At 51.1% G+C, this 24665-nt stretch overlaps 1 protein-coding gene across 47 annotated transcripts; it reads left to right on the top strand.

Annotated features, from left to right (window-relative positions):
- Positions 1-16: 16 nt before the first annotated feature.
- TBATA (thymus, brain and testes associated) lies at positions 17-23112 on the top strand. Of its 47 annotated transcripts, XR_014076123.1 has the most exons (14): positions 17-113; positions 2058-2176; positions 2497-3159; positions 3461-3696; positions 5863-6018; positions 6833-6912; positions 8293-8460; positions 9348-9408; positions 9614-10024; positions 10404-10485; positions 11291-11435; positions 13177-13229; positions 20939-21152; positions 22417-23112. XR_014076123.1 is itself a non-coding variant. In XM_081567327.1 (13 exons), exons 3-13 carry the CDS (start codon positions 3089-3091, stop codon positions 17016-17018), a joined length of 1677 nt encoding a protein of 558 aa, XP_081423453.1. In that variant the 5' UTR covers positions 17-113; positions 2058-2176; positions 2497-3088; the 3' UTR covers positions 17019-17042. The 47 variants fall into 47 exon arrangements, 36 of the variants coding, with proteins under 36 accessions (XP_081423453.1, XP_081423473.1, XP_081423522.1 ...); XR_014076169.1 differs by lacking the exons at positions 2497-3159; positions 20939-21152; positions 22417-23112 and adding exons at positions 9026-9270; positions 16808-17042; XM_081567327.1 differs by lacking the exons at positions 20939-21152; positions 22417-23112 and adding an exon at positions 16808-17042 and having other exon boundaries at positions 8290-8460.
- The last annotated feature ends 1553 nt before the right edge of the window (positions 23113-24665 follow it).

Genomic DNA, 24665 nt, shown 5'->3' on the forward strand with positions numbered 1-24665 from the left:
CAACAGGCTTACCCACAGAACTGACAAGGCTTCCCGCTGTCATGTCCTTTGGCTCTTTCCTGCTCAGGCAGCAAGGACTACTCACCCACATATTATAGCGGCCACTTTCCTTGGTGAGTTCAGGGGTCAGCCTGGCGGAGGGCACAGAGTGGGAAAGAGAAGCTCTGTTTCTGAATTGGTATCAGCCTTCAGGCCCCTTGTGCCTGGCCAACTGGGGACCCAAGGGGAGAGGGAAGGAAGGTCAAAGGCAGATGCAGTGGGGCCCAGCCTGTCCCGCTCTGGCAAAGGCAGGCTGGGCCCACTAGAGGCCTTGTTGACCTCTTCCCAGCAGCTGTGTGATAGCCACAGTGGCTTATAAAATCAATATAGTAGTTTGAATTTGATAATGACAAAATGAAGACAAAAAGTAGGATGAAACTATCGGTATGTGTCATATACAATAAGGGCAAGAACTGCTTCAGTTTCACATACACACACAAGTACATGCACACGTGTGTGTGCATGTGTGTGAATTGGGTTACGATATAAAAATGAGTTTCTTACGATGGTCACAGTCAAAAGTATTTTTAAAAGTCTCTGTTGTGTCAATTCCTTTTCCTGTAGGCAGGTGGGTATGGGGCTTGTAAATGCCCTGTTCTCAGCCCTGCAGCATCAAAGTGCTCTAGAGCAAGGGTCCCCCATCTCTCGGATCTAATGCCTGATGATGTGAGGTGGAGCTGATGTAATAAAACAGAAACAAAGGGCACAATAAATGTAAGGTGCTTGACTCATCCTGAAACCATTCCCCCTGACTCCCCAATCTGTGGAAAAATTGTGTTCCACGAAACCAGTCCTTGGTACCAAGAAGGCCGGGAACCGCTGCTCCAGAGCCTAACCCCTTCATCAAGGATGTCCAAACTCCCTTCCAAGGATGCCCTACCAACTGGTTTTGTCTTTAGGGAAAGATCAGGAGACTGAGTCAGGGTGCCTCACTCCTTGATCTCAAAGTCTCCCTCCTTCCCCAATCTCAGGCAGTGCTGTCTGCTTCCCTCCACCCTAACCTGATGGAAGCCTAGCCCTGGGGGAATCTCTGGGGTCCCCTGCAGATTCTATGACTCAGAGGGTTAATTCTCAAATGTACTGATTGCCCAACCCATCCTCGGCACCTGCAACCCCAGCACTACACTTACAGATTCATAATCACCTTGAAGTGTCAATTTGGCTTTGACACTTATCTTTCATTCATGTCATCTAGCTTATTTAGTAATATGATGAATGCCAGTAAAAGCACCTCTCAAACCAAGAACTAGAATACCACCACCAAGACATCCTATGTGCTCCTCTCCTCCCTCTGCTCTTTATCTGCCCTCAGAAATAGCCACTACATGAATTTTGGAGTTTCATTGCTTTTATTACATTTATGATAATTCTGCTTGCTTTTAAATTTTATTTTTAAAAAGGATCTCAGGCTACATGGTCTTCTGCAATTTGCTTTCCCTGACTATTCATTACATTTGTAAGATTCATCTATGTTGTTGCATGTAGCTGTGGTTCATTCATTTTCACTGCAATATAATGTTCAATTGTCTGAATGGACCACAGCATATTTATCCACTCTTCTGCCATTGGACATGTGAACTGTCACCAGGTTTTTGCTAACTTGAACAATGTTGGTTTGAATATTCTTACACATCTGCAAGAGTTCCTCTGGGGTATATTTCTGGGGTGGGAATTGTTGGGTTATGCTGGGATATGGCATGCAAACGTTCAATTTTAGGGCTTCCCAGGTAGCGCTAGTGGTAAAGAACCTGTCTGCCAATGCAGGAGACATAAGAGATGCGGGTTCAATCCCTGGGTTGAAAAGATCGCCTGGAAGAGGGCATGGCAACCCACTCCACTATTCTTACCTGGAGAATACCATGGACAGAGGAGCCTGGCAGCCTACAGCCCATGAGTCACAAAGAGTCAGACACGAATGAAGTGACTTAGCAAGCACACACACACAATTGCTGGGTTATACTGGGATATGGCATGCAAATGTTCAATTTAATAAGATATTGTCAATTTTTCCCCTAAAGTGTCTGTTCCTGTTATCCATCTTCAACACTCGTATTAAGAGCACCAGTCTTTACTCTGTTAGAGGCCCTCCAATGGCTACAGAACTGAGGGCCCAATTGGCAGAGCATTCACTGCTGAGGTAAGGTCCCCAGTGCCTTCCCTGCTGAAGGAGGAGATGGAGGGAACTGGGGAGGGTAGAATACAAAAGAACTCAACAGATTGAGGATCCAAGTGGAGGTCACCTTCCCTCTGCTATCAGTCAGGCGCCCAATGGGTTCTCAGGCCTGAGTTAATACAGGTCACAGGCAGGGACCCTCCTGGGTTGGGAGAGGGTGTGGTGGCTGGGAGCAGGAGCATAAACATTCCAGGGGTTTCAGGGGGTGACTTTCACTGTTAATTGGGGGCAGGGAAGGTCAGCTAACAGTGATGTTCAGGGAAGGTTTACTTTATTTCTTTAAGTCCCAGATCCCCTAGAAGCGAATCGAGGATGGAACAGGAAACTCAGGGGCCTGGTCAGCAAAATCCTCAGAGGGCCCTGGGGCAAAACACCTTGCTTAGCATATCCAGAGTCCATCTACACACCTCCAGAGGGCCTCCCTTCAGCCAGGGCCACCAGAAGGGGAAGCAGACAGCGAGCAGGCAGGTGGTCCCACCAGGCCCCTGAAGGAGAGCAGCCCACCCCTGGATCCTTGCTGGACCGACTCTACCTATTCCTCTGCGGGGAGGCACAGCATCCTCAGGAGAGGGAAGGGGTGCAGGTGGAGGACGGAGAACTTGAGACGCCTGTCTCCAGTGAAGCAAAGCGAAGCGAAGCAAGAGCTTGAAGCTTCCCCACAGCGACGCAGCCCAGATAGCCAGCCCAACAGTTCTGCAGCTCCCAGGGGGGGCCCCCATGGGAAGAGGACTGGCTGGCCTAGTATGGCCTTGGCATCAGCTCCTGGATGCTGAGTCTGGGCCAAAACTGCCCCTGAGGGCAAGGGGGGTCGGGTGACAGCCTATAGCTGGCTTCTCCTGGGCCACAAACTGTTTGGCTTGGGGAGGGGCCCATGCTATGGTCAGCCCCCTGGCCCTGGAGGTGTACATAATGTACCTTTGCTCCAATCCAGGGATCTGGATCAGGAGGTGGGTCTACGGCTTCTTCTTCTGGCTTTGGAAATGGTTTCTGAGAGAAAACTGGGGTCCTGGGAGATTCCATCATGGATCCTGGCTCCCAACTCAGGCATCATAGAAAAATGGAAGGTTCCCCAGGGCTGGATGGCATGGCTGAGAAAGGACCTTGGGGGAGGCCTGGTTCTAGTGCCATGGGGGTGGTGGTGGAATCTGTTACCCAGTTTTCAGAGTATCTCAGGAATGGACTCCCATAAGCTCGGGTGGGCACCGCTGCCTGGGGCTCCATTTGCTTCTCCCTGGCCCTCTCCTTCAGTCCAAAGGCTGAGCCGAAACCGGAAAAGAAGTCGGGGTGCTGGCCAAGGAGCCACGGGGACGGCGGGCCACAGAAAGAACTGATGATCCCAGGGATTGTGGATTTCGAGCTGATCCAAGAGGCAGTGAGGACATCCAAGCCCCAAACCCCCAGTGCCTACCGCTTCGGTCGCCTCAGCCACCACTCCTTCTTCTCCAGGCACCACCCCCAGCCCCAGCACGTGACCCACATCCAAGGTAGGGCTGGGGTAGGCCAGGGCCTGATGGTGGGGGCCGGGGGGCCGCTGAAAAGGGAGGACCCAGCCACTCTTGGCCAAGCCAAGACTACTTGGGGCAGGGTGGGGATTCCAAGGGCAGACTGCAGAGCCCTACAGGATTTACGTCACTGCTGATTCTCCCACCTTACAAATCAGAGAAAGGGATGAATATTCTGCTCCAGAGCTGTGCTTTCTTCTCTGACTCAGGCCATTTCATCCACTCAGCTATTTGTTCATCAAAGATCTAATGAGTGTGAACTGTGAGTCAGGCACGTTTTTAGGTCCTGGCATTATGACCAAGCAAGACAGACAGTCCCTGGTCTCACAGAGCCGACCTTTAGTGGGGAAGAATAGGAAACAGATAAGGTGTCAGAAGGTCAGAAGTGCCAAGGCTGTATACAGAGCCAAGCCTGACCAACAGCATGATATTTGAGCAAAGACTAAAGGAAGACAGGTCATGACCCATCTGGATCTCAGCGGGTAGGTGTCCCAGGCAGAGGGAAGAGCCTCCTGTTGGAGAATAGTGAGGACGTGGGTGTGGCTGAAGCAGAATAAGAAGGAGGAGAAGTGAGATGCATTAGAGGCAGCGGGGCCCACATAGAGTGGGCCTTGGAGCTCACCATGGTCATCCTTAAGCCATCTCACTGAGTCAGATGGCAGCCATCAGAGGGTTGAGATCAAAGAAGTAACAGAAGTGCTTTGCTGGCTTCTGAAAGGACACTGGCTTCGACCAGAGAGATAGCAGTGGAGGAGTTAGTGGCCCTGCTCTAGAGAGATACAGAAGGCGAGGCCAACAGACTTGGATGATGGGTTAAAAATGGAGTACAAGAGGGAGAGAAGAGTGAGGCTGACTCCCAGGTGTTTGGTCTAAGAAACTGGAAAATTGGTTTGCGCTGACTAAGATAGAGGAGCCTATAGATGGGGCCAGTGGAGGAGGGGAAGGGTGGGGGTTTGGTCTGAGATGCTGGGAGATGCAGCATGTGAGATGCCTCTTAGAAGTCCAAGGAGCAGGGCAAAGTCCAAGGGAAGGTGCCAAGTAGGCAGTAGGGTCAGTTTCAGGCAGAGATGCAAATGTGAGAGCCACTCAAATGGGAGTGGTGTTTGAATAGGTGTGCTGGATGGGGATCATCACAGGACCCTGTAGAGGCTAGGGAGGAGAACCTGGCATGAATCTGGGGACCCCAAGGTTAAGGGGTTGAGGAGATGAAGAGGAAGCAGCAGAGCAGCGACTGGTGAGCTAGGAGGACCTGGGAGAGAGAGGGGTCCTGGCACCAAAGGAAAGTGTTCCGGGAGGAGAGAGTGAGAAACTGCGGTTAAGTCCTAACCACGCTGCTCCCCAAAGCTTAACCATCTAACGATGCCATTGCACGCATGCTAAGTCACTTCAGTCACTTTGCCACCCCATGGACTGTAGCCGACCAGGCTCCTCTGTCCAAGGGATTCTCCAGGCAAGAATACTGGAGTGGGTTGCCATGCCCTCCTCCAGGGGATCTTCCCGACCCAGGGATCAAACCCACGTCTCTTTCGTCTCCTGCATCGGCAGGCAGACTCTTTACTACTAGTGCCACCTGGGAAGCCAATGATGCTATAATCCCACACAGACCTTAGCCTGGAGGATCCTCACATGTAAACTGTCTCTCACCACCCCCAGGCTGCCATACACTCAGACCAGCAAGGCTGACAGATGGCATGAAGTTTTATCCAGAGGGTCTTGCCCCCTATGGCTTGAGCCCAGGCCCTTCTTGCCACAAACTGTGGCTTAACGCCCTGCTCCCACTCCTCTTCTTGAAGCTGCCTGCCTCTATGTGCTCCACACACTCTGTGCGCTCACACCTGCACTTCGTTACCCTGTCACAGAAAACCAAAGGGATCCCCAGATGAGGGTCCCAGGTATCCCAGGTTCTCATCTCCCCTCGGCCAGTCTCACTATGTGACCCTGAGCCCATCCTTTCGCTGCCATGCTCAGTGTCCCCAGGGGTAAGGTCAGAGCAGTTGAGAGGCTCTCCCAGCCCTAGCCATCTCTGGGATTGTGTTTACTGGAAGAAGTGGGGCTGAGTGCTTCCCTGCCCACCAGTCTCCTCCCATTTTCTTGTAGTTCTTGGGGTCCACTCAGGCCCCCTTTCCCACTGCCTCCAACCCTTAACAGATCTCACCGGGAAGCCTGTCTGTGTCGTCAAGGACGAGCTCTCTCTGGCCACCTCCCCTCAAGCCACACTCTTATCCCGCTACCTGATCAGGATGCCCACCATCTCAGTGCCTGTTGGAGACCCGCAGTCCAATCGGGACCCCCGGCTTTATTCTGGTGGGTACTGGGGCTACCTTGGGGCTATACCTGTCCCCAAGGGCTGCCTGGCTTGGGCAGGTGCCTGAGAAGGAAAGGGCCATGGCTCTTAGGTGGGTGGGGGTCCGAGGTCCTCAGGAATGCACCCCTGCTTGGCTCTGAGGTGTCTGAGGAGTCAGAACAAGCGGAGGACAAACAGATCTGGGCAACAGACATGTGACTTCCAGCTCTAGCCAGGAACAGTATTGGAAATACTGAATTTTGTAACCTGTGTGCTCAGGCACTGGCCAGTCAGAACAGTTAGCCATAGAGAGTGCTGGGGCAGCATTTCAGACGCCTCCACTTGGGCCAAGCCTCTCTTTCCCCGAAGAGCAGGGAGAATCCTGGAGAAGGAGCAGAGGGGCCCAGAAGGCTTCCTGCAGTGCTCTTTACCAGCCTGGCCAGGAGTTACTCAGTGTTGTAGCAACTGGCACAGCCTATCGACTGAATCTCTGCCCTGGCTTCATTTTCCTAAAAGAGGCAAAGCTAGTCTAAATCACAAACATCTCGGTACACGTAGCCAAATATTCTCCAGCATTTCCCAGTTAAGACACAGGCTGGGACACAAATGTCAGCAGCAAGCACACCCACCCACCCACCAATAGTGTGATTCCAACTCCTTCCCTCAAGGGCACCCCCTGCGCTGTGAAAATACCCTTCCCTTTAAGAGGCTGGGTGGGAGGGCGAGAAGGAGGGGAGGCTCTTCCACCTATCCCCCTTCCACACTCAGCGCAAAGGGAGGGTGCACAGGGAGATCCCTGGGATCAGTTGGCCAGATCTTGCCCCCTCCTCCCAGAGGCCTGGAAGAAGGAGTTGAAGGACCTGGCTTCCCGGGTGGCCATCTTCACCAAGGAGAATGAGCTGAAGAGCAAGGAGGTGGGTGCAGAACAAAGGAGCTGTCCAAGAAGAGATGAAATGGACCCACTCCTTTGTAACTAAATCCTTCCCACATGACTCCAATCACACCAGTACAGAGCAAACCTTCTCAGGAAAGCGGGAGGCACTGCTGTTGGCAGAGGGGACAGGTCCCTGAATACAACCCAAGGGACAGGGTCAGAGTGAGGGTTCAGAGGACACAATGTACCTGGTGGAGAAATCCAGGAAGGGCTCATGGTTTGGAAGAGGACGGGGGGAGGCGTTCCTGGTGGAGGCACGTGGCACAGATGTTCATTTGCAAGCTAGAAAATACAGGACATCTTCTTAGAAAACGGAGGGTTTAAAAGTACAAGAGATAAGTGGGCAGCAGTGAGAGAGGAGTCGGAGGGGGGCTGACTTTGGATGTGGGCAAGATCAGCTTGCTTCTCATTTCTGAACTTAGTTTCGCGTTTTACCTGACAAAGGGGTGGAGAATCACTGCAGGATTTCAGAGAGATTGGGGGTAGCCTGAGTGCTATTTGCTGATAAACCAGTAAAGACAATTAGGAGGCAGCTTAAAGGTAGTTGGAACTGGTCCTAGGACAGGCCTGGTCCCTGTTGGCTGAGACTGGTCCTACCCTTGTCTTGGGCAGCAGAGTTCTTGTCCTCATTCCACAGCTAACTTGCTGTAACACTCAGGGTAACTCAGCTAAGCTCGCTGGGCCTCAGTTTTCTTATCTTTAAAATGGGTAGTCCAGCGGTTAAAAATTCACCTGCCAATGAAGGGGACACGGGTTCGATCCCTGGTCCAGGAAGATCCCACATGCCACAGGTAAAGAGTTCACAAACCATAACTAAAACATTCCCCATGCCAGAACTGAGACCCAGCACAGCCAAATAAATAAATATTAAAAATAAATAAAATGGAGAGAAGGATACTACCAGTCTTAACTGGAGTTCCAGGGGCAGGAGGTCCCAGGCCTCGTGACCATGTGCTTCAGGAAGGTTTTCCAGGGCAAAGAAAGGATGCTAAGCTGTGGGGGACAAGATTGGGGGCAGCTGAGCTAAGAATTAAGGAAGGCAGTGGGGGCCTTGGTGCAGGATACTATTTTCAAATCTCTGATGGGCTGAGGGCAGGGACCTGAGGGAGGGCCTACCCAGGCAGGACCGAGGACCATGGGGGTGGGGGCAGCTGACCTTCAGTAAAATTCCAAGAGGAAGAGCAACGGCTATAAAGGAAGGACTGCCCCCACTGGTGAGTGGGGTGTAAGACAGGTTGAGGCTGGCCTGGCTGACATTCTGGGTCCCTGGCCTCCTCCTCTTCTTTTCACCTTTTCCCCTCTGCTTTCTCTTCTTTCTCCCTCTCTGCCTGGATTCTCTGGCCACATTTTTCCCCAGCAGAAGGAGGAGCCTCAGCGGGAACAGGGGGCAAAGTACTCAGCAGAGACTGGCAGGCTCATCCCTGCTTCTACCCGGGCCATGGCCCGCTGCCACTCCCACCAGGGCCGAAACCAGCCTGTGAGCAGAGATGGAGACCAGACCTTCGTCCTACAGGATCAGGAGCTGATGGTGAGGTGCTGGGAAAGCTGGGGTCTGTGGACTGTATGGAGGCCCTCATCTGAGGGCAGAGAACTTGGTGGAACCTGCTCCCAGGCTCATGGAGACCCAACTAGGACCATTGCAAAGTGCTTTCAAGTATGGCTTCTCCCAGGGAGAAGGTCTTGTCCCTAAGACTCAAAAACCCTAGCTCTGGAAGTCAGGAGCCTGGACTGCAATCCCCAGTTGCCTCTAGGTTTCTGTGTGAGCCTTTCCACCTCTAAGTCCTTTCCTTTCTAGGGACCTTAGTTCTATCACTTAGTCAAACTGGAAGAACAGATGCATTATCACAAGGTCTGGCCCCGCAGTAGTACTTGATGAGTTAAGGAAGGGAGCCACAGTAGTGTAATGAGAAGCATGCAGGTGGAGGCCTGTCTGGAGGTGGAGGCCCTGCCTGGTGCGTCCTCACCACACCCAGCAGGTTGCCCCCGCAGCCTGCAAGGCTGGTCCCAGCCAGGGGTCCCCAGTGTGGGGACACTCTGGAAGGGGTCTGGTCTGTGCTGCAGCGAAGCATAAAGACCCCTCCTCTGTGTTCGAGTTTCCCATTAGGGCCTGGGATGCATGCAGGACTCATGCCAGTGGGCAAGGCAGTGTGAGTCCCTGTTCAGAGGTATACGTGTTCTCCAGGAGAGGCCAGATTGTGGCAGCATCTTGGCACCTGCCCCGTGACCAGTGCTTTAAAGCACGCAGTCCCCTTGGAACCTTATGACAGCTCAAGAAACAGACAGAGCAGACAGGGCAGGAATCCCCACTCCACAGATGAGGAGGCTGAGGCCCTACCAGGTGATGGCCCGTGCCCCAGGTGCCCAGAGAAGGAGCGGCCTAGCAGGGGCTCAAACAAAGTGCTTTCTCCACCATAGGGCGGCCTCACCTTGCCTGGAAGTAGGTTCTCAGGTCCAGTGGGGAGGGGGCACAGGGCAGGTAAGTTGGATGCGGAGAATGGAGGAGGGCCCCAGGCAGATGGGGGGTGGGGGTCGCCTCAGCAGGCGAGTTCCCCGGGGGAGAGGATGGGCAGCCTAGCAGGCAGACGCCTGGGGCGAGGCCTGGCCCAGTTCCCACTCTGCCAGGGACATGGCGGACCTGGGGAGACTGGCCACCAAACACTGAGGGGACCCCACTTTCCTAGGACTCCAGGAGCTCCACCACCCACTGCAGGCCCTGGCTCTACGTGGCCGCTGCCGCTGTCAGCAGTCTGGCCTAGGGAGCGCCTGTAGCCCTCCTCATACAGGCCTGGATCTCCTGCCGCTGACCCTTTACTGGAGGACGCAGGGGGGAAAGGGCCCTGAAGTATCAAAGATGTGGGAGGTTGAGTGGGCTGAGAAGGCCCCTGGGAGCGAAGACAGCCCAGCCTTGGGCGGGAAGGGGCTGCCAACTAAGCGGTACACAGAACCAGCTGGCTCCAACCCTCAAGCCATCCACAGGGATCAGCCCTCCTCTTCACTAACATCTCCAGACTCTGAGCTTGGGCGCTTCGGGGAGGGGAGACCTGTGAGGTCCCTGAAATTCCCACACCAAGGATCCAGGCTTTCGGGATTCGGTGCGTCTCTGAGGAGCTGACAGCCAGCTCTGACCTTGCCTTCCCAGTGAGGGACCTTGGGGTACAACCACACAGGGCTCAGGGATGGGGGGTCCAAGAAACTGACTCAGAGGCTTCGTTCTGCCACAGCATCTCTGCCAAGTGTCCTCCTAAGATCCCTCATCTGTCCAGGAAGGGGGTAAAGAATCTTCCTCCAGGGCTGTTGGCAGAGAAAGCTTTCTACAAAGTGTAAAGTCCATGCAGAGGGTAGGCAGGGACCTTCGTGGGGGCCAGTCTAGCCAAGGATGTGGGGAGAGAACACTTTATGGGGAGGGGGTGTGCTACCGGCTAGAACATGCTGTCCGGCCACGCTGACCCAGGCCTGTCCTCCTGCCCACAGATCCTGGAACTGCTTTCGCAAATTCTGCAGACAGACTCCTTGAATGCTATCCAGTTCTGGCTACTCCATGCGCCCGCCAAGGGTGAGGACACCGTCTTGGGCCCAGGTCCTCATCTGACTGGAGGCTGCTGAGGGCCGTGTCCTCTGGTTCTGCAGGACTCAGATGTCACTCGGCTCCTATCCAATGGCCTTACACGGGGGCTGCTCCTCCTTTTTGGAGCCACAAACTAACCTTTTCCAGCTAGACAACATCACTGCCCTCTCCTCCGCATTCCTCTGCAGGGTTTCCATGACACTGCTCCTTAGAGCGAACCCTCCTGCATGTTGACCATAGGATTCGCACCCTGGGAGGGAGACAGACAGTCCTTAATCCACCACTGTGGGAAACACGTATGCACAGAGATGCAAATACACACATGTAAGAGCACACACAGATGTGTACCCATGAATGGATATACATGTTCATGCAAATACACACACATAGGAGCACACACATGTGTACTTGTGAACAGACATACACATACACACTGGGATGGTGAGTGGAGAGTGTATCTAAGTAGAGGGGTGAGGAACAATGAGAGCCAGAGAGCTGATTGGACCAGAGAGTGGAGGAGGAAGGGGAGGAGGAAGGTGGGTCCCCAGCAGGCTTCCCAGAGTGCCAGGGGGTGTGATGGCAGGTGAACCAAGAACAAGGTACACATGAGCAAAGTGTGGAAGGCTGAGGCATGCTGCACACATAGGGGCCAGAGGGACACATGGCCCTCCCCATGGGCTCCTGTGGGACAGAAGAGCTGGAGGCCCTGCTCCTGCCCGTCCCATCCAGCAACAGGACAGGGGCCGAGGTCTTGCCCCTGAGCATCCCCCCCCCACCTTGGCTGTGCTTACAGAGAAAGACATGGCACTAGGACTTCTGCAGACCGCGGTGGCTCAGCTCCTTCCCCAACCCCTAGTGTCCATGCCAGCAGAAAAACTCCTGAACCAGCTCCTGGAAGTTCAAGACTCACTTCAACAGATGTACCAGCTACCCTACAGGTGGGTGTCATACCCCTCACCTGCCCCTCTGTTCCTGGAACTGCTCCCTCATATTCAGCCACCTGTCCGCCCAGATGTGGCCTGAGGAGGCCCGGGGAAGGAGGGCAGAGCCTGGGCTGCCTGTGCCTGCACTGGAGGAAGAGGCCCTGCTCTGCCTGGAATCCCTGGTGCCACCTGACAGCTCAGAGGCTTTCTCTGCCAGACCAGACTCCAGAGGCCTGCTTTGGAGGATATGGGGGGGTCGGGGCAGTGACCTGCATCACTTGTAGAAAAACAGAGCTGGATAAGCCACATACATCAAGCTCTCCAGGAGCTCCTGGGCCTTGGGAAGACATAGGCAGAGAAGGAAGGGTAACATAAGGCAGGCAGAAGTAACTCTGTGCTGGTACTAAGTCCTCCTGATGGCTGAAAGAAGGATTAATGACAAGCTGGGGAAGGGGAAGATAAGGGAAGGTTATACACAGCAGGGCAGCAGGGCCTGAGTGTCAGCCATGAGGCCAGCGATCCTGAGTGTCCACTGTGTGTACCTGACACGGCTGGGTGTTTAACACATTTCTAGTCCATGCAGCCACCCACGGAGGCAGTATGGCTTCCCATTTTACAAATGAAAAGACTGAGGCTCAGGACAGTTGAATGACAGCCCAAAGTCACCCAGGTGGGCAGCAGAAAAGCTGGGACTCATATTCAGGCTTGGGCTTCTCAGGTGGCGCTAGTGGTAAAGAACCCACCTGCCAGTGCAGGAGACATAAGAGACAAGGGTTCGATCCCCGGGTTGGGAAGATCCCCTGGAGAAGGAAATGGCAACCCACTCCAGTATTCTTTCCTGGAGAATCCCATGGACAGAGGAGCCTGGCAGGCCACAGTCCATGGGGTCACAAAGAATCAGACAAGACTGACGCAACTTGGCATGCATGCAGACTCAGGGTTATCCAACTTCCTAGCCCAGCAGCACTCAGTCACCGAGGAGCTGGTTGGAAAGGCAGATGCCCAGAGATTGTCACATAGTAGAGTGGGGGTGAACATGGAGATGTGTATCTTGAACAAGCAAATGCAAGAGTAGGGCAAGTCAGGAGTGAGGAGGGCTGAGAAAGCCAGGAATTCCAAGTGATAGTGGATGTGAAATTTGGGAGTGGCTGGAGACTGGGCAGACTGGGAAGAAGGAGGCGGGATGCTGTGCTGGCTTGAATGTGTTGAAGGTATAGGTGCTTGTTCTGGCCCCAGACTTGGTTTTCTTATTTACCTGGAGACCAGTGGAGACACAGTGGTAAAGGACCTTCACGGTGATCTTGGGTAAGCCACCTCCCATCTGTGAGCCTCAGTTTCACTCTTTCAAAAATCCCCTCTCCTAAATCATAGAGAAGAAACATTACATCGGGTGCATCAAAAGGCTTGCTGACGTTCAGAGCCTATACAAAATAGGAGCGTTATCCATGCTTGTCAGTAATTCACCAGGGCTCACTAGGGTTCCCATCTACAGGAAAGCAGCAGGCCAAGGGAGGACCAGTGCAGTGGCCTCTCTTACAGCCCCCTAGAGAAGGGCCTTGGTTCCTTGTGTCCACAGTGAGTGATGGTGCCACAGTTGTTGGGGGTCCTGCTCAGGGTGGGGCCATCCCTGGACAGACACCTGCTGGCTCTGCTGCCTTTTCCAGGGGCACCTTCCCCACTTCCCCGCCTGCCCTGTCACTCAGCTGGCTGCCTGGCTGCAGCCTGACCTTCCTAGCTCTCCTTGTGTTGGTTTTAGCCAATCCTTGAAGAAGATGAAGACACCGCCTCTATCAAAAAGCGAAAAACCAGGTAAGAGTCCTCACAGCAGAGCACTGGGGGCTCACTGAGTCCACCATGGCTAGATCCCTTGGGGGATTCAAGGACCCCCCTAGAGATGGGCCCGTGCCCAAAGAAGCTGCTCATTTTATCCATCCACCCATCCACTCAGCAGATCCTTAGTTAATACCCAGGTGCTAGCCTCTGGGGATCACTGGGGGAGAATTCAGAAATGGGTTCCGCTGCCCTGGAGCATACATCCTAGGGAGAGACGTGCAGATCACAAAGACACCTGAGGGTGATGGTGCCATAAGGGAAATAACAGGGTGATCACAGTAATTCAAGTCTATGTCCCAACCAGTAACACCGAAGAAGCTGAACAGTTCTATGAAGACTTACAAGACCTTCTAGAACTAACACCCCCAAAAGATGTACTTTTCATTATAGTGGATTGGAATGCAAAAGTAGGAAGTCAAGAAACACCTGGAGTAACAGGCAGATCTGGCCTTGGAGTACAGAATGAAGCAGGACAAAGGCTAATAGAGTTCTGCCAAGAGAACGCACTGGTCATAGCAAACACCCTCTTACAACAACACAAGAGAAGACCCTACACATGGACATCACCAGATGGTCAACACCGAAATCAGACTGATTATATTCTTTGCAGCCAAAGAGGGAGAAGCTCTATACAGTCAGCAAAAACAAGACCAGGAGCAGACTGTGGATCAGATCATGAACTGCTTATTGCCAAATTCAGACTTAAATTGAAGAAAGTGGAGAAAACCACTAGACCATTCAGGTATGACCTAAATCAAATCCCTTATGACTATACAGCAGAAGTGAGAAATAGATTTACAGGACTAGATCTGACAGAATACCTGATGAACTATGGATGGAGGTTCGTGACATTGTACAAGAGACAGGAATCAAGACCATCCCCAAGAAAAAGAAATGCAAAAAAGCAAAATGGCTGTCTGAGGAGGCCTTACAAATAGCTGTGAAAAGACAGGATGCGAAAAGCAAAGGAGAAAAGGAAAGATATACCCATTTGAATGCAGAGTTCCAAAGAATAGCAAGGAGGGATAAGAAAGCCTTCCTCAGCGATCAATGCAAAGAAATAGAGGAAAACAATAGAATGGAAAAGGCTAGAGATCTTTTCAAGCAAATTAGAGATACCAAGGGAACATTTTATGCAAAGATGGGCTCAATAAAGGACAGAAATGGTAGGGACCTAACAGAAGCAGAAGATATTAAGAAGAGGTGGCAAGAATACACAGAAGAATTGGACAAAAAAGTTCTGTACAACCCAGACAATCACGATGGTGTGATCACTCACCTAGAGCCAGACATCCTGGAATGTGAAGTCAAGTGGGCCTTGGGAAGCATCACTACGAACAAAGCTAGTGGAGGTGATGGAATTCCAGTTGAGCTATTTCAAATCCTGAAAGATGATGCTGTCAAAGTGCTGCACTCATTATGCCAGCAAATTTGGAAAACTTAGCAGTGGCCACAGGACTGGAAAAGATCAGTTTTCGTTCCAATCCCAAAGAAAGGCAATGCCAAAGAATGCTCAAACTACCACACAATTGCACTCATCTCACACGCTAGTAAAGTAATGCTTAAAATTCTCCAAGCCAGGCTTCAGCAATACATGAACCGTGAACTTCCAGATGTTCAAGCTGGTTTTAGAAAAGACAGAGGAACCAGAGGTCAAATTGCCAACATCCGATGGATCATTGAAAAAGCAAGAGAGTTCCAGAAAAACATCTATTTCTGCTTTATTGACTATGCCAAAGCCTTTGACTGTGTGGATCACAATAAACTGTGGAAAATCCTGAAAGAGATAGGAATACCAGATCACCTGACCTGCCTCTTGAGAAACCTGTATGCAGGTCAGGAAGCAACAGGTAGAACTGGACGTGGAACAACAGACTGGTTCCAAATAGGAAAAGGAGTGCGTCAAGGCTGTATATTGTCACCCTGCTTATTTAACTTCTATGCAGAGTACATCATGAGAAACGCTGGGCTGGAGGAAGCACAAGCTGGAATCAAGATTGCTGGGAGAAATATCAATAACCTCAGGTATGCAGATGACACCACCCTTATGGCAGAAAGTGAAGAAGAACTAAAGAGCCTCTTGATGAAAGTAAAAGAGGAGAGTGAAAAAGTTGGCTTAAAGCTCAACATTCAGAAAACTAAGATCACGGCATCCGGTCCCATCACTTCATGGCAAATAGATGGGGAAACAGTGGAAACAGTGTCAGACTTTATTTTTCTGGGCTCCAAAATCACTGCAGATGGTGACTGCAGCCATGAAATTAAAAGACGCTTACTCCTTAGAAGGAAAGTTATGACCAACCTAGATAGCATATTAAAAATCAGAGACATTACTTTGCCAACAAAGGTCCGTCTAGTCAAGGCTATGGTTTTTCCAGTAGTCATGTATGGATGTGAGAGTTGGAATATAAAGAAAGCTGAGCGCTGAAGAATTGACGCTTTTGAACTGTGGTGTTGGAGAAGACTCTTGAGAGTCCCTTGGACTGCAAGGAGATCCAATCAGTCCATCCTAAAGGAGATCAGTCCTGGGTGTTCTTTGGAAGGACTGATGTTGAAGCTGAAACTCCAATACATTGGCCACCCGATGCGAAGAGCTGACTCATTGGAAAAGACCCTGATGCTGGGAAAGATTGAGGGCAGGAGGAGAAGGGGATGAGATGGCTGGATGGCATCATTGACTCAATGGACATGGGTTTGGGTGGACTCAGGGAGGTGGTGATGGACAGGGAGGCCTGGCGTGCTGCGATTCATGGGGTCGCAAAGAGTCGGACACAACTGAGCAACTGAATTGAACTGAGGAAAGTCAGAAGGACTTGCGAGTGAGGGGCAGCAGGGCATGGCGAGGGTCCATTGAGCCGAGAGGCAGATAGGATCCAACCCTCTGTGAGTCAAGGGGAAGCCTGTGACAAAGCTTCCACTGCCAGGTGTGTGGGTGAAAGAGCCGGCATGCAGGCCAGGGTGGCTGGAGCCTTGTGGGTTGGGAACAGTGGTAAGAAGTGAGACAGGTGGGCAGGGCCAGCCCACAGGCTGTGGCCTTCCCCACAGGGAAGGTCAGGTGTGTGGTCTCACGCAGGATGCATGGGGTTCACTGGAGGGTTATCAGGGCATGGGGGGACCCCTCGGGTGGCTATGTGGAGAATGGACTGTGGAAGTCCAGAGGGGATGAGGGAGACGAGGGAGGAAGGGTGCCTTGGACCAGGGCAGGAGGGTAAAGGGAAGAAGGTTGCAGGGAGAGAGGACAGGTATTCTTGACGTACACTGCTCTCCCCACTAGACTGTAAAGGGGTCCAGTGTGACAGGGCGAGTGTCTGACACAGGGTAGGTACTGTGCAGACATCTGTGACCTGGATGTAGCAGTGCGACCTAGATGTAGTAGAGGGTGGCGGTGAGGCTGGGGGAAGGGTGTCAGTCCCTCCCAGGTGACTGGGGACCCTGAGCAGAAGCCTGGCCTGACCTGGGCACTGGGGCCTAGAGGGGAGCAGGGGTCTCCCCAGATCTCCTGGGCAGCTCCCTTACACTCTCCTGCCTGCTGTGTCCCCACCTCCCCACCCCAGAGAGGATTGGGAAAGCTCAAGTTCTTCGAGTGCACTCCAGCCAAAGCCCAGAAGAGAAGGCGGCAGAGGCAGAGGGCTGAGGAGTTTGCACCGCTCTGCCCACCTCGCTCAAGAAAAGCCCCTGATTTCGAAGACTTCGTCCCTAAGTCCTCAACAGCAGTACTGGTTTTGTTATCACGAGGAGCCCATTAAACTACTGTCTTCCCCTTAAGAGGACAGTTCCACTCTCCCATCAGCAGGAGGTCTGTGCTTATGTAGGTTGCTCCAGGAAGGGGATGAGCTGAACCAGACCATCCCGACTCCCATGGAGAAAGCCTCCCTGTGTGGGGCTTCCCTGCTTCTGTTCGCTTCCAGAGAATCAAAGGGCAAGCAGTAGACAGGGCTGTGCTCATCCCTAAGCCAGGACTCACAGGGCTCTGGGTAGATTAGCACAGAGGTGGGGAACTCACAGGCCACTTTAGAAGACTCATCCATAGCAACGGTTGAATTCCTACCAGACACTGGGGCAGGACTAGCTAGTGATGAACTCTGTGTATTGTTGTACGTACTTTATATGTGATACTGTATCTGATGCTCACCCAAAACCCTAGGAGGTAGAGAATCACTCTCATTTTCTAGATGAATAAACTGAGTTACACTCAGAAAGGTGAATCAGCTTGCCCAAGGCCACATAATAAGTGAAAATCCAGGATCCAAACACAACACGTCTGCTTCTAGAATCCCTGCGTCTATCTGCGGGACTCTGCTGCCTTATGAACAGTAACCCTCACCAAAAGTTGTGCTTATATTCAGGACGAGCACAGAGTTAGCACAATGGTGGTTGACAAAATCAAAAAGGAAAGGGATATTACATAAATATGACCCAGATGCAGCTAGGGTATCTCTATCCTTTAAGATATAGAGAAAGTGGCCCTGACTCTCTGGGAATCCAATGTCTTCCTTAAGATTTCTGCGGATTTCTTGGTTGGAGCTGGGGGATTGGCATTGAGTATTTACAATGTCATGGTCACTATGGCTCTGCGCTCCTACTTCTACTGACTTGGTTCTGTCCACAGGTTGTGGCTCCATTCTACACTTCCAGCACTGCTGCCATTCTCCCTATGTCAATTCAGGGAACCCCTTTCACACAAAACTTGTGCTCAGCAGGCTTCAATCAAGAACAGGGACTGGGTGGGGATTTGCTGTGAATCCAGCAAAAAACTTCATAGTCAGTGTTAAATTGTCTGGTTTTTAAAAGGTCCTTGGCTACTAGGGATGTTTCCCTGGTGGCAGCATCATATATAACAACTATGCCCTGGGACTTCTCTGGCAGTCCAGTGGTTAGAACTCCATGTTTCCACTGCAGAGGGCACAGGTTCGGGGAACCTGGTCGGGGTTCGATCCCTGGTTGGGGAACTAAGATCCCATATGCCAAGTGGCACAGCCAAAAACAAAACATACAGACAAAACCAAAAACTATGCCATCTCGCTGACTTTCTCCTGCTCTGTCCTCAACCCTGCCACTAGTTTGCCCCCAGAAAGCCCACAAAAATTTTCCAATTTTTTTTCTTGTAAAATATACATAACATAAAATGAACCATTTAAACCACTTTGAAGTGTACAGTTCAGTGTTTTTAACTATATTCACACCACGTGCAACTATCACCATCAGCCATCGCCAGAATTCTTTACATCTTGCAAAGCTGAAACTCTGAAACCCGTTAATAACTCCCCATTTATCCCTTTTCCCAAGACCTGGCACTCTATTTTCTGTCTCTGAGTCTGACTACTCTAGATACACCGTATTAGTATTAGTAGAATCATACATCTGCCCCTGCAGAGTATCATAATTTTCTTATTCTCTGGAGTGTACCTCCATTTTAAGTTTCTTAGGGAACTTCCCAGGTGGTCCAGTGGCTAAGAGTCCTCACTCCCAATGCGGGGGTCCTGAGTCCAATCCCTGGTCAGGGAACTAGATCCCACATGCTGCAACTAACAGTTCACATGCCACAAGGAAGATCAAAGACCCCTCATGCCACAACTAAGACCTGGTGCAGCCAAATTAAAAAATATATTTAATTGAAATATGTATAATTGAAAATACATATGTAATTTTTAAATATACAACTATATAATGGAGACACTTGCTATTTTTAAAAAATCTTAAGGTGTAGCCTCTAAAGAAAAAATTAAGTTTCTTAGCCCATCCTTCAAATCTATTTATTTTGCTTTCTCCATCTTGTGTTTGCTTTCGCAACTCCCTGCAGAATGCTTGTGTCACTGCCTGGCTTTGCACCCATTGTCACTGTATTTAAAGAGAAGACATTCCGGGTCTGGCTTCTTACCTGTGTATTTTGAGGGTAGACTGTGAACAGATGAGATCTTTCTCAGCAGCTCTGCAATCTGTTAGGAGAAAGATAAGGGAACTGAACTGAACCAAGTGCACATAGAAACACTGTGGAAATAAACACATGACATGCAAATGGGAAACCGCTCTGTTGCAAAAACACAGATGGCTAACCTCTGGTTGCCTGGGATGATCTGATCTCATTCAGAGCTCACAGCAACCCGAAGGTAGGTTTCACAGGTAGAAAAAGCCAAGGTTCAGAGCAGCGGTAACATTAAAATTCACACAGCCAATAAGTAGTGGATTCAAACCCAGGGCTGTGGGCTCCTCAATCAGTGTCCCTTACTTCCTGCCAGCTGCCAACTCTCAGGCTCATCAAGGGGACTTCTGCTGGGTGTCAGGATCCCATGGCCACTTCTGGGTCACTTCTAAATTTTCTTTGGCTCATGCTCTGAAATTTCTCCTCTCCCTCCCTTTGCTGCTCTGACTGAAGCAAGAAGACAGATTTTCCCTTCCAATCTTCTCTGCTATTAGGTCTTCCTTGAGATCCAGTCTCCTTACCCACTGTGGAAGCCCCTGTTGGGGTGCCTAGATGTCCCCTGCCCTCCTTCCAGGTGGGCCTGAAACTTAGCTCCATCCAACCGGAGTATTGCATCCCTGGGCACAGGGACTGGTTCAAGGATTTGATAAGCATATGACCCAAACTGGAATAAACACCATCTGCTCTTAGGATTTTTTTGTTGAGTGGGAAGGAATGTCGGCTTTTGAGATGACACCATCATTGGTCATCACTGTTCCAAGAGACAAACTCATGGATTCAGTCACACTTGATGATTCTGATCCTCCCCTAATCTTCCCCATTACTTGAGAATAAAATGACTTCTTAATAGAATTGATTGTTATGTACTTTTAATATAAACTTACCATTTTAACCATTTTTAAGATACAGTTCAGTAATATCACTCATGCTCAGTGACTTAGTGTCCCACTCTTTGCAACCCCATGGACTGCAGACCGCCAGATTTCTCTGTCCATGGGATTTTCAGGCAAGAGTACTGAAGCAAGCTCCCATTTCCTTCTCCAGGGATCAAACTTGCAACTCCTGCGTCTCCTGCATTGGCAAGTTTCTTTACCACTGAGCCATCTGGGAAGTGATATTAAAGACAGGCATATTGTTGGGTCACCATCATCACCAACCATCCACAGAACCCTTTCCATCTTGCAAAACTGAAACTCTATACCCATTAAACCATAAGTGCCTATTCCCTCCTCCCCGAGCCCCTGGCAACCTCCCTTCTACTTTTGGTCTCTATGAATTTGACTGTTCTAGGTACCTCATATAAGTGGAATCATGCACTATTTGTCATCTTGTGACTAGCTTACCTCACTTACCATAGTGTCCTCAAGATTCATCCATGTTGTACCAAGTCCCAGAATTTCCGTCCTTTTTTACGTTGAATAATATTTCATTGTATGTAATAGTCCATTGTGTTTATCGATCCATCCATCGATGAACATTTGGGTCCTTTTGCCTTTTGGCTGTTGCGGATAATGCTGCTAAGAACAAGAGTGTACAGTGGGTACAGTGTCCCTGGGAGGTGTGTCGGCTTCAGTGGCACAGCCAAGACTCAGGTCCCAGGTATGACCTACTGCAGGCTCTTATTCACTAAGACCATCACAATCACTCATTGATTCATTCACACATACATTCATTCAAAACACACTGTTTTAGTTTCTCCCCTATACCAGGTACTTCCTGCGACCATCTGTTCTCAAGGGCTTCTCTGCTCTTCCCTCCTGACCAGGTGGATACACTGTATGCAGACAAAGCTGGCAGCCCCCAGCCTCTGGATCCGGCCAGACTCTGGATCTGGCCAGCCTCCGTCAGATGCACCTCTAGTCTGAGACAGCACTGGGGCAAGGGTCAGGAGTGGTCAGCAACACCACATGGCCCCCTGCCTGCCTGCCACCCAGGAGATGCTCTGCCGCCCTTGGCAGATATGGGAGCCACAGAAGAAGGTAACCTCACACAAGACTCTGCCCTCTCACAAGAGTCCTCAGATATAAATGGAGGAGCTGGGCCAGGTGATTTTGAAGTCCTCTGAGAGCTCCTGTTCTCAAAAGTTCTAGGCTCTCCTGACCTAAAAGTTTTAGGCTGCTTTACCTCTCTGGGAAGGTTGGTGTCTTTTTCCTAAGATTCTACAAGTGCCAGACTTTTATATTTTGGCAACTGATTTAAAAAGCTTATGCTTCAATATTTTTGCATATCAGGGGGAAAAAGGACTGCCCCTAACAAGAGGACATCATTAGCCTCCACTCAAGTTACAAGAGTGCACTGCCTCTGGTGATAAAAGGCAGAGTGCTATCTTTACATGTTGTTGTTTTTCATTTTAAAAATAACCCATGCTCATTGCAAATATTTGGAAAACAGAGAAAACTTGGAAAAGTAAAAATAAAGCCAAAACATTAAAGAAAACTACTAGTATATTTTTAACATATTTTCTCATTCTCCAAGTTATAATGGTAAATAAAAGAGCATCATGCATTAAAACATATTTTAAAATCTTACACTCCAGTTATTTCCAGAATCTCAATATCAAGCATTTCTAGGATTCTATGATTCAAACATTCTAAGATTTCATGATTTTAAGATTCTCTGGCTTCAGGGAGACCAGAATCCTCTTTTCATGCCCTTGTGAGCTTCCACTTGGGCAGAAGGGGTAGAGAAAGGGTCATCCCATCCTCACAGCTCCCAAGGACTTGGTCAGGTTGTCTAAGCATCTCATCCATGCCCACACCATCCCTCTGAGGGCCCCCCGCCTCCTCTGCACCCTCCTCTGCAACGCACTGAAGGTGGACTCTGGTGTTTGCCTCTCATAAAGTGCTTCAGGGTGCTGGCAGCTCTGGTGCCTCAGCCACCATGGCCTTGGCAGAGCTTGACCCGTGAAGTGCTGGCCCAGGAGGACCACACTCTTTCCTTCACTCACCCGTGGGAGCTAGAGACACCTCCAGGTGGCTGCTGCCCCACCAGAACCAGAGGTCTAGATTAGGCTGGCAGGGCAGGGGCTCTGGGCAGACCGAGAGGACTCACCCAGGAGCTCGGCATTTGGGCTTTCCCGAGGTGGGGTCAGAGGACTGGTGGTGGAGGAGGGGCCTCTGCAGGCTGCGACCCACCTCCCCATGAAAGAATGTCATCCTCTGCTAACAGCTAGGGTGGTAGAGCTGGGGGGCTGGGGACTGTGGATGCCTGATGGGTGCCTTCTCTCTGCTGTTCTCACTCCAGGCAACATCCGGAGCTTGTCTCTTTATCTGTGGCCAGCTCAGTCAGGCACCTCCGGGCAGAGCATGCAGGAGGCCCTGGGAGCGACTGGTCAGCCCTCCCCTACCGCCACCATCAGCCAGGCACGAGAGGCCCAGCTGCCTTCCCACCCCTGGTGTATCTCTCCTGTCCCTGCCACTCCAGCCTCTTTCTCACCTGGATTAGGAGCCACCCAGCTCTGCCATAGCCCACTGGGTGACCCTGAGAATGTACATTCTTCCTCCCAGGGCTCATCACCCCATCTGCAAAGTTGAAGGTCCAGACATTTTTCAGGCTCCCTCCAAGTGCACAAATGCCCTGGCTCCATGAGACAGGGGTGGGGTCTGCTTGCAGGGAGGCCCTACTCCAACTATCCCAGCACACACACTTGCCTCATCAACAAAGCTGCTAAAGCAGAGGTGACTTCTCTACTGCAACTCAGATGTCAGTGTGTGGTTCCCACTCCTTGAGCTCCTCACTGCCTACAATCTCTGCGCAGTTTGGTGCACTCCTCAGAATTTCTGTGACTTCCTGGAGTGTGTGTGGGGCAGCCTGCTCAGCACCTCATTCTCTGCCCTGCCCACTTCCAACTTTCCAGGGCTATGCTCACTATTTTATCTTCAACTGTGCATCTTTTCATTTTTCTCAATTTCTACCAAAATAAACACAAATCCTGACTCCTGCAAAGTCCTTAATGTGGGCGGTAGACATTCCCAAGGATTGAGTGGACAATCCCAAAAAATAAATTATTAGACCTATTAAGCAAACTGCATCCCCCAAAGTCCCCACCCAGCCATTCCTCCCTGTCCCCACTGCCATCTCAGTCTTGTGGTTCCCCCACTCCTTCTCTACAACTGTTTTTTCTCCCCATTAAGGGTGCTCCCCGTGGTTACAAAGTACCCCTTCTCCAGCCTCACTTTCCCAGTGCCCCCAGCAACACAGACCTAATTACTCTGTGATATAAATTCTGCTACTCGCTTAGAAGGCAAAAGTGGTTGCAGTCATTTGCTTTCAGTGACGTTGTTCTCTTCTTTTGGTCAGTGGTGATCGCTTTATCAAAGCCTCTCAAGATTTCCTTAGTGAGCTCCCCTAGTTACATTTAGAACAGCATGAGATTTTCATACATTTGAATTCCAAAGAGTTTTTTCTTTCCTGCAGCACCACACTGAGATAAAGCACAGTCCTGCAATCAGGCCTCAGGGAAGAGTGAGATTTAATAACCTGCAACCTGATGGAAGCCTCATGCCAGCCTGGCAGTGCCCAGCACGGGTGGGAAAGTCAAGGGGCCACAGGAGGAACAATCTACCCCAGGACAGTGAATTGAGACCAGTGCACCCTGAAGCCCCAGCCCTCCCAAACCCGGGTGCGAGGCTGCCTCCAGCACCCCTCTTCTCCCCGCCCCAGTTTCAGCACTCCCCCTCCCCACCCCAGCGAGGCTGCCAGGTGGCTCCTCTGTTCAGGAGTCTGCGGAACTGGAGGGACCCCCTCTCCTCACTGCTTACCCAGCAAATGCCCCTCACCTGTCTCAGCCTGACCCAGGAGACTTGGCCACGTCCCTTCACTCACTGGCCTCCTGGGGGTAGGGTCCGGATGCTCCAGGGCAGAATCCCCACCTGGGCTCACATTCCAGCTCTGGATGCCTTCCTTGGGCAGGTCTCTTGGCTCAGTGCATCTGTGTTCATATCTGTAAAGCAGAAGCAAAGGGTGAGGTTACTTAGAGAAAGCACCTTACAAACTGGCCCTCTGCCAGTATCAGACCCAAGCACAGTATCAGCCAAGGATATCATCCCAGCTCCTGGTTCAGGGCTCCTGCCCAGTATTTAGTCCCCTGTGGCCCTGGGACCCTCTATACCCCTGCCTATGGCTTCTAGGTGAGAAATCCTTGAACCGTCCCAGTTCCCATTGTCTAAAGATTTCTGGGGCTCCTGGAGACAGAGAGACTTGGGGGGCTTGCTGCCTCTGACCCCAGCTCTGCCCCTCATATCAACCCAGATGCAGAATTTGGCTCCTGCACAAATCACCAGGAGGAATCCAGTCATAATGAGCACTGGGGATTTCTGGAGATTTTGCAGTTTTGTGAGTCTTAGGGAAGAGCTCTGCTGTTAGCCCCTGGCATTCTACCACTATGCGCCCCCCTCATATCTCTCTCCCATTTCCAGAAGCCCCCAGATAATACCCTCACTCACAAACCATCATTTCCAGCCTTCGACAGTCTTCATACTAGGGGACCCTTG

The sequence above is a fragment of the Giraffa tippelskirchi genome, chromosome 2, assembly GCF_054371585.1.
Source record: "Giraffa tippelskirchi isolate mGirTip1 chromosome 2, T2T-mGirTip1v1.2.pri, whole genome shotgun sequence".
Classification (NCBI taxonomy): domain Eukaryota; kingdom Metazoa; phylum Chordata; class Mammalia; order Artiodactyla; family Giraffidae; genus Giraffa; species Giraffa tippelskirchi.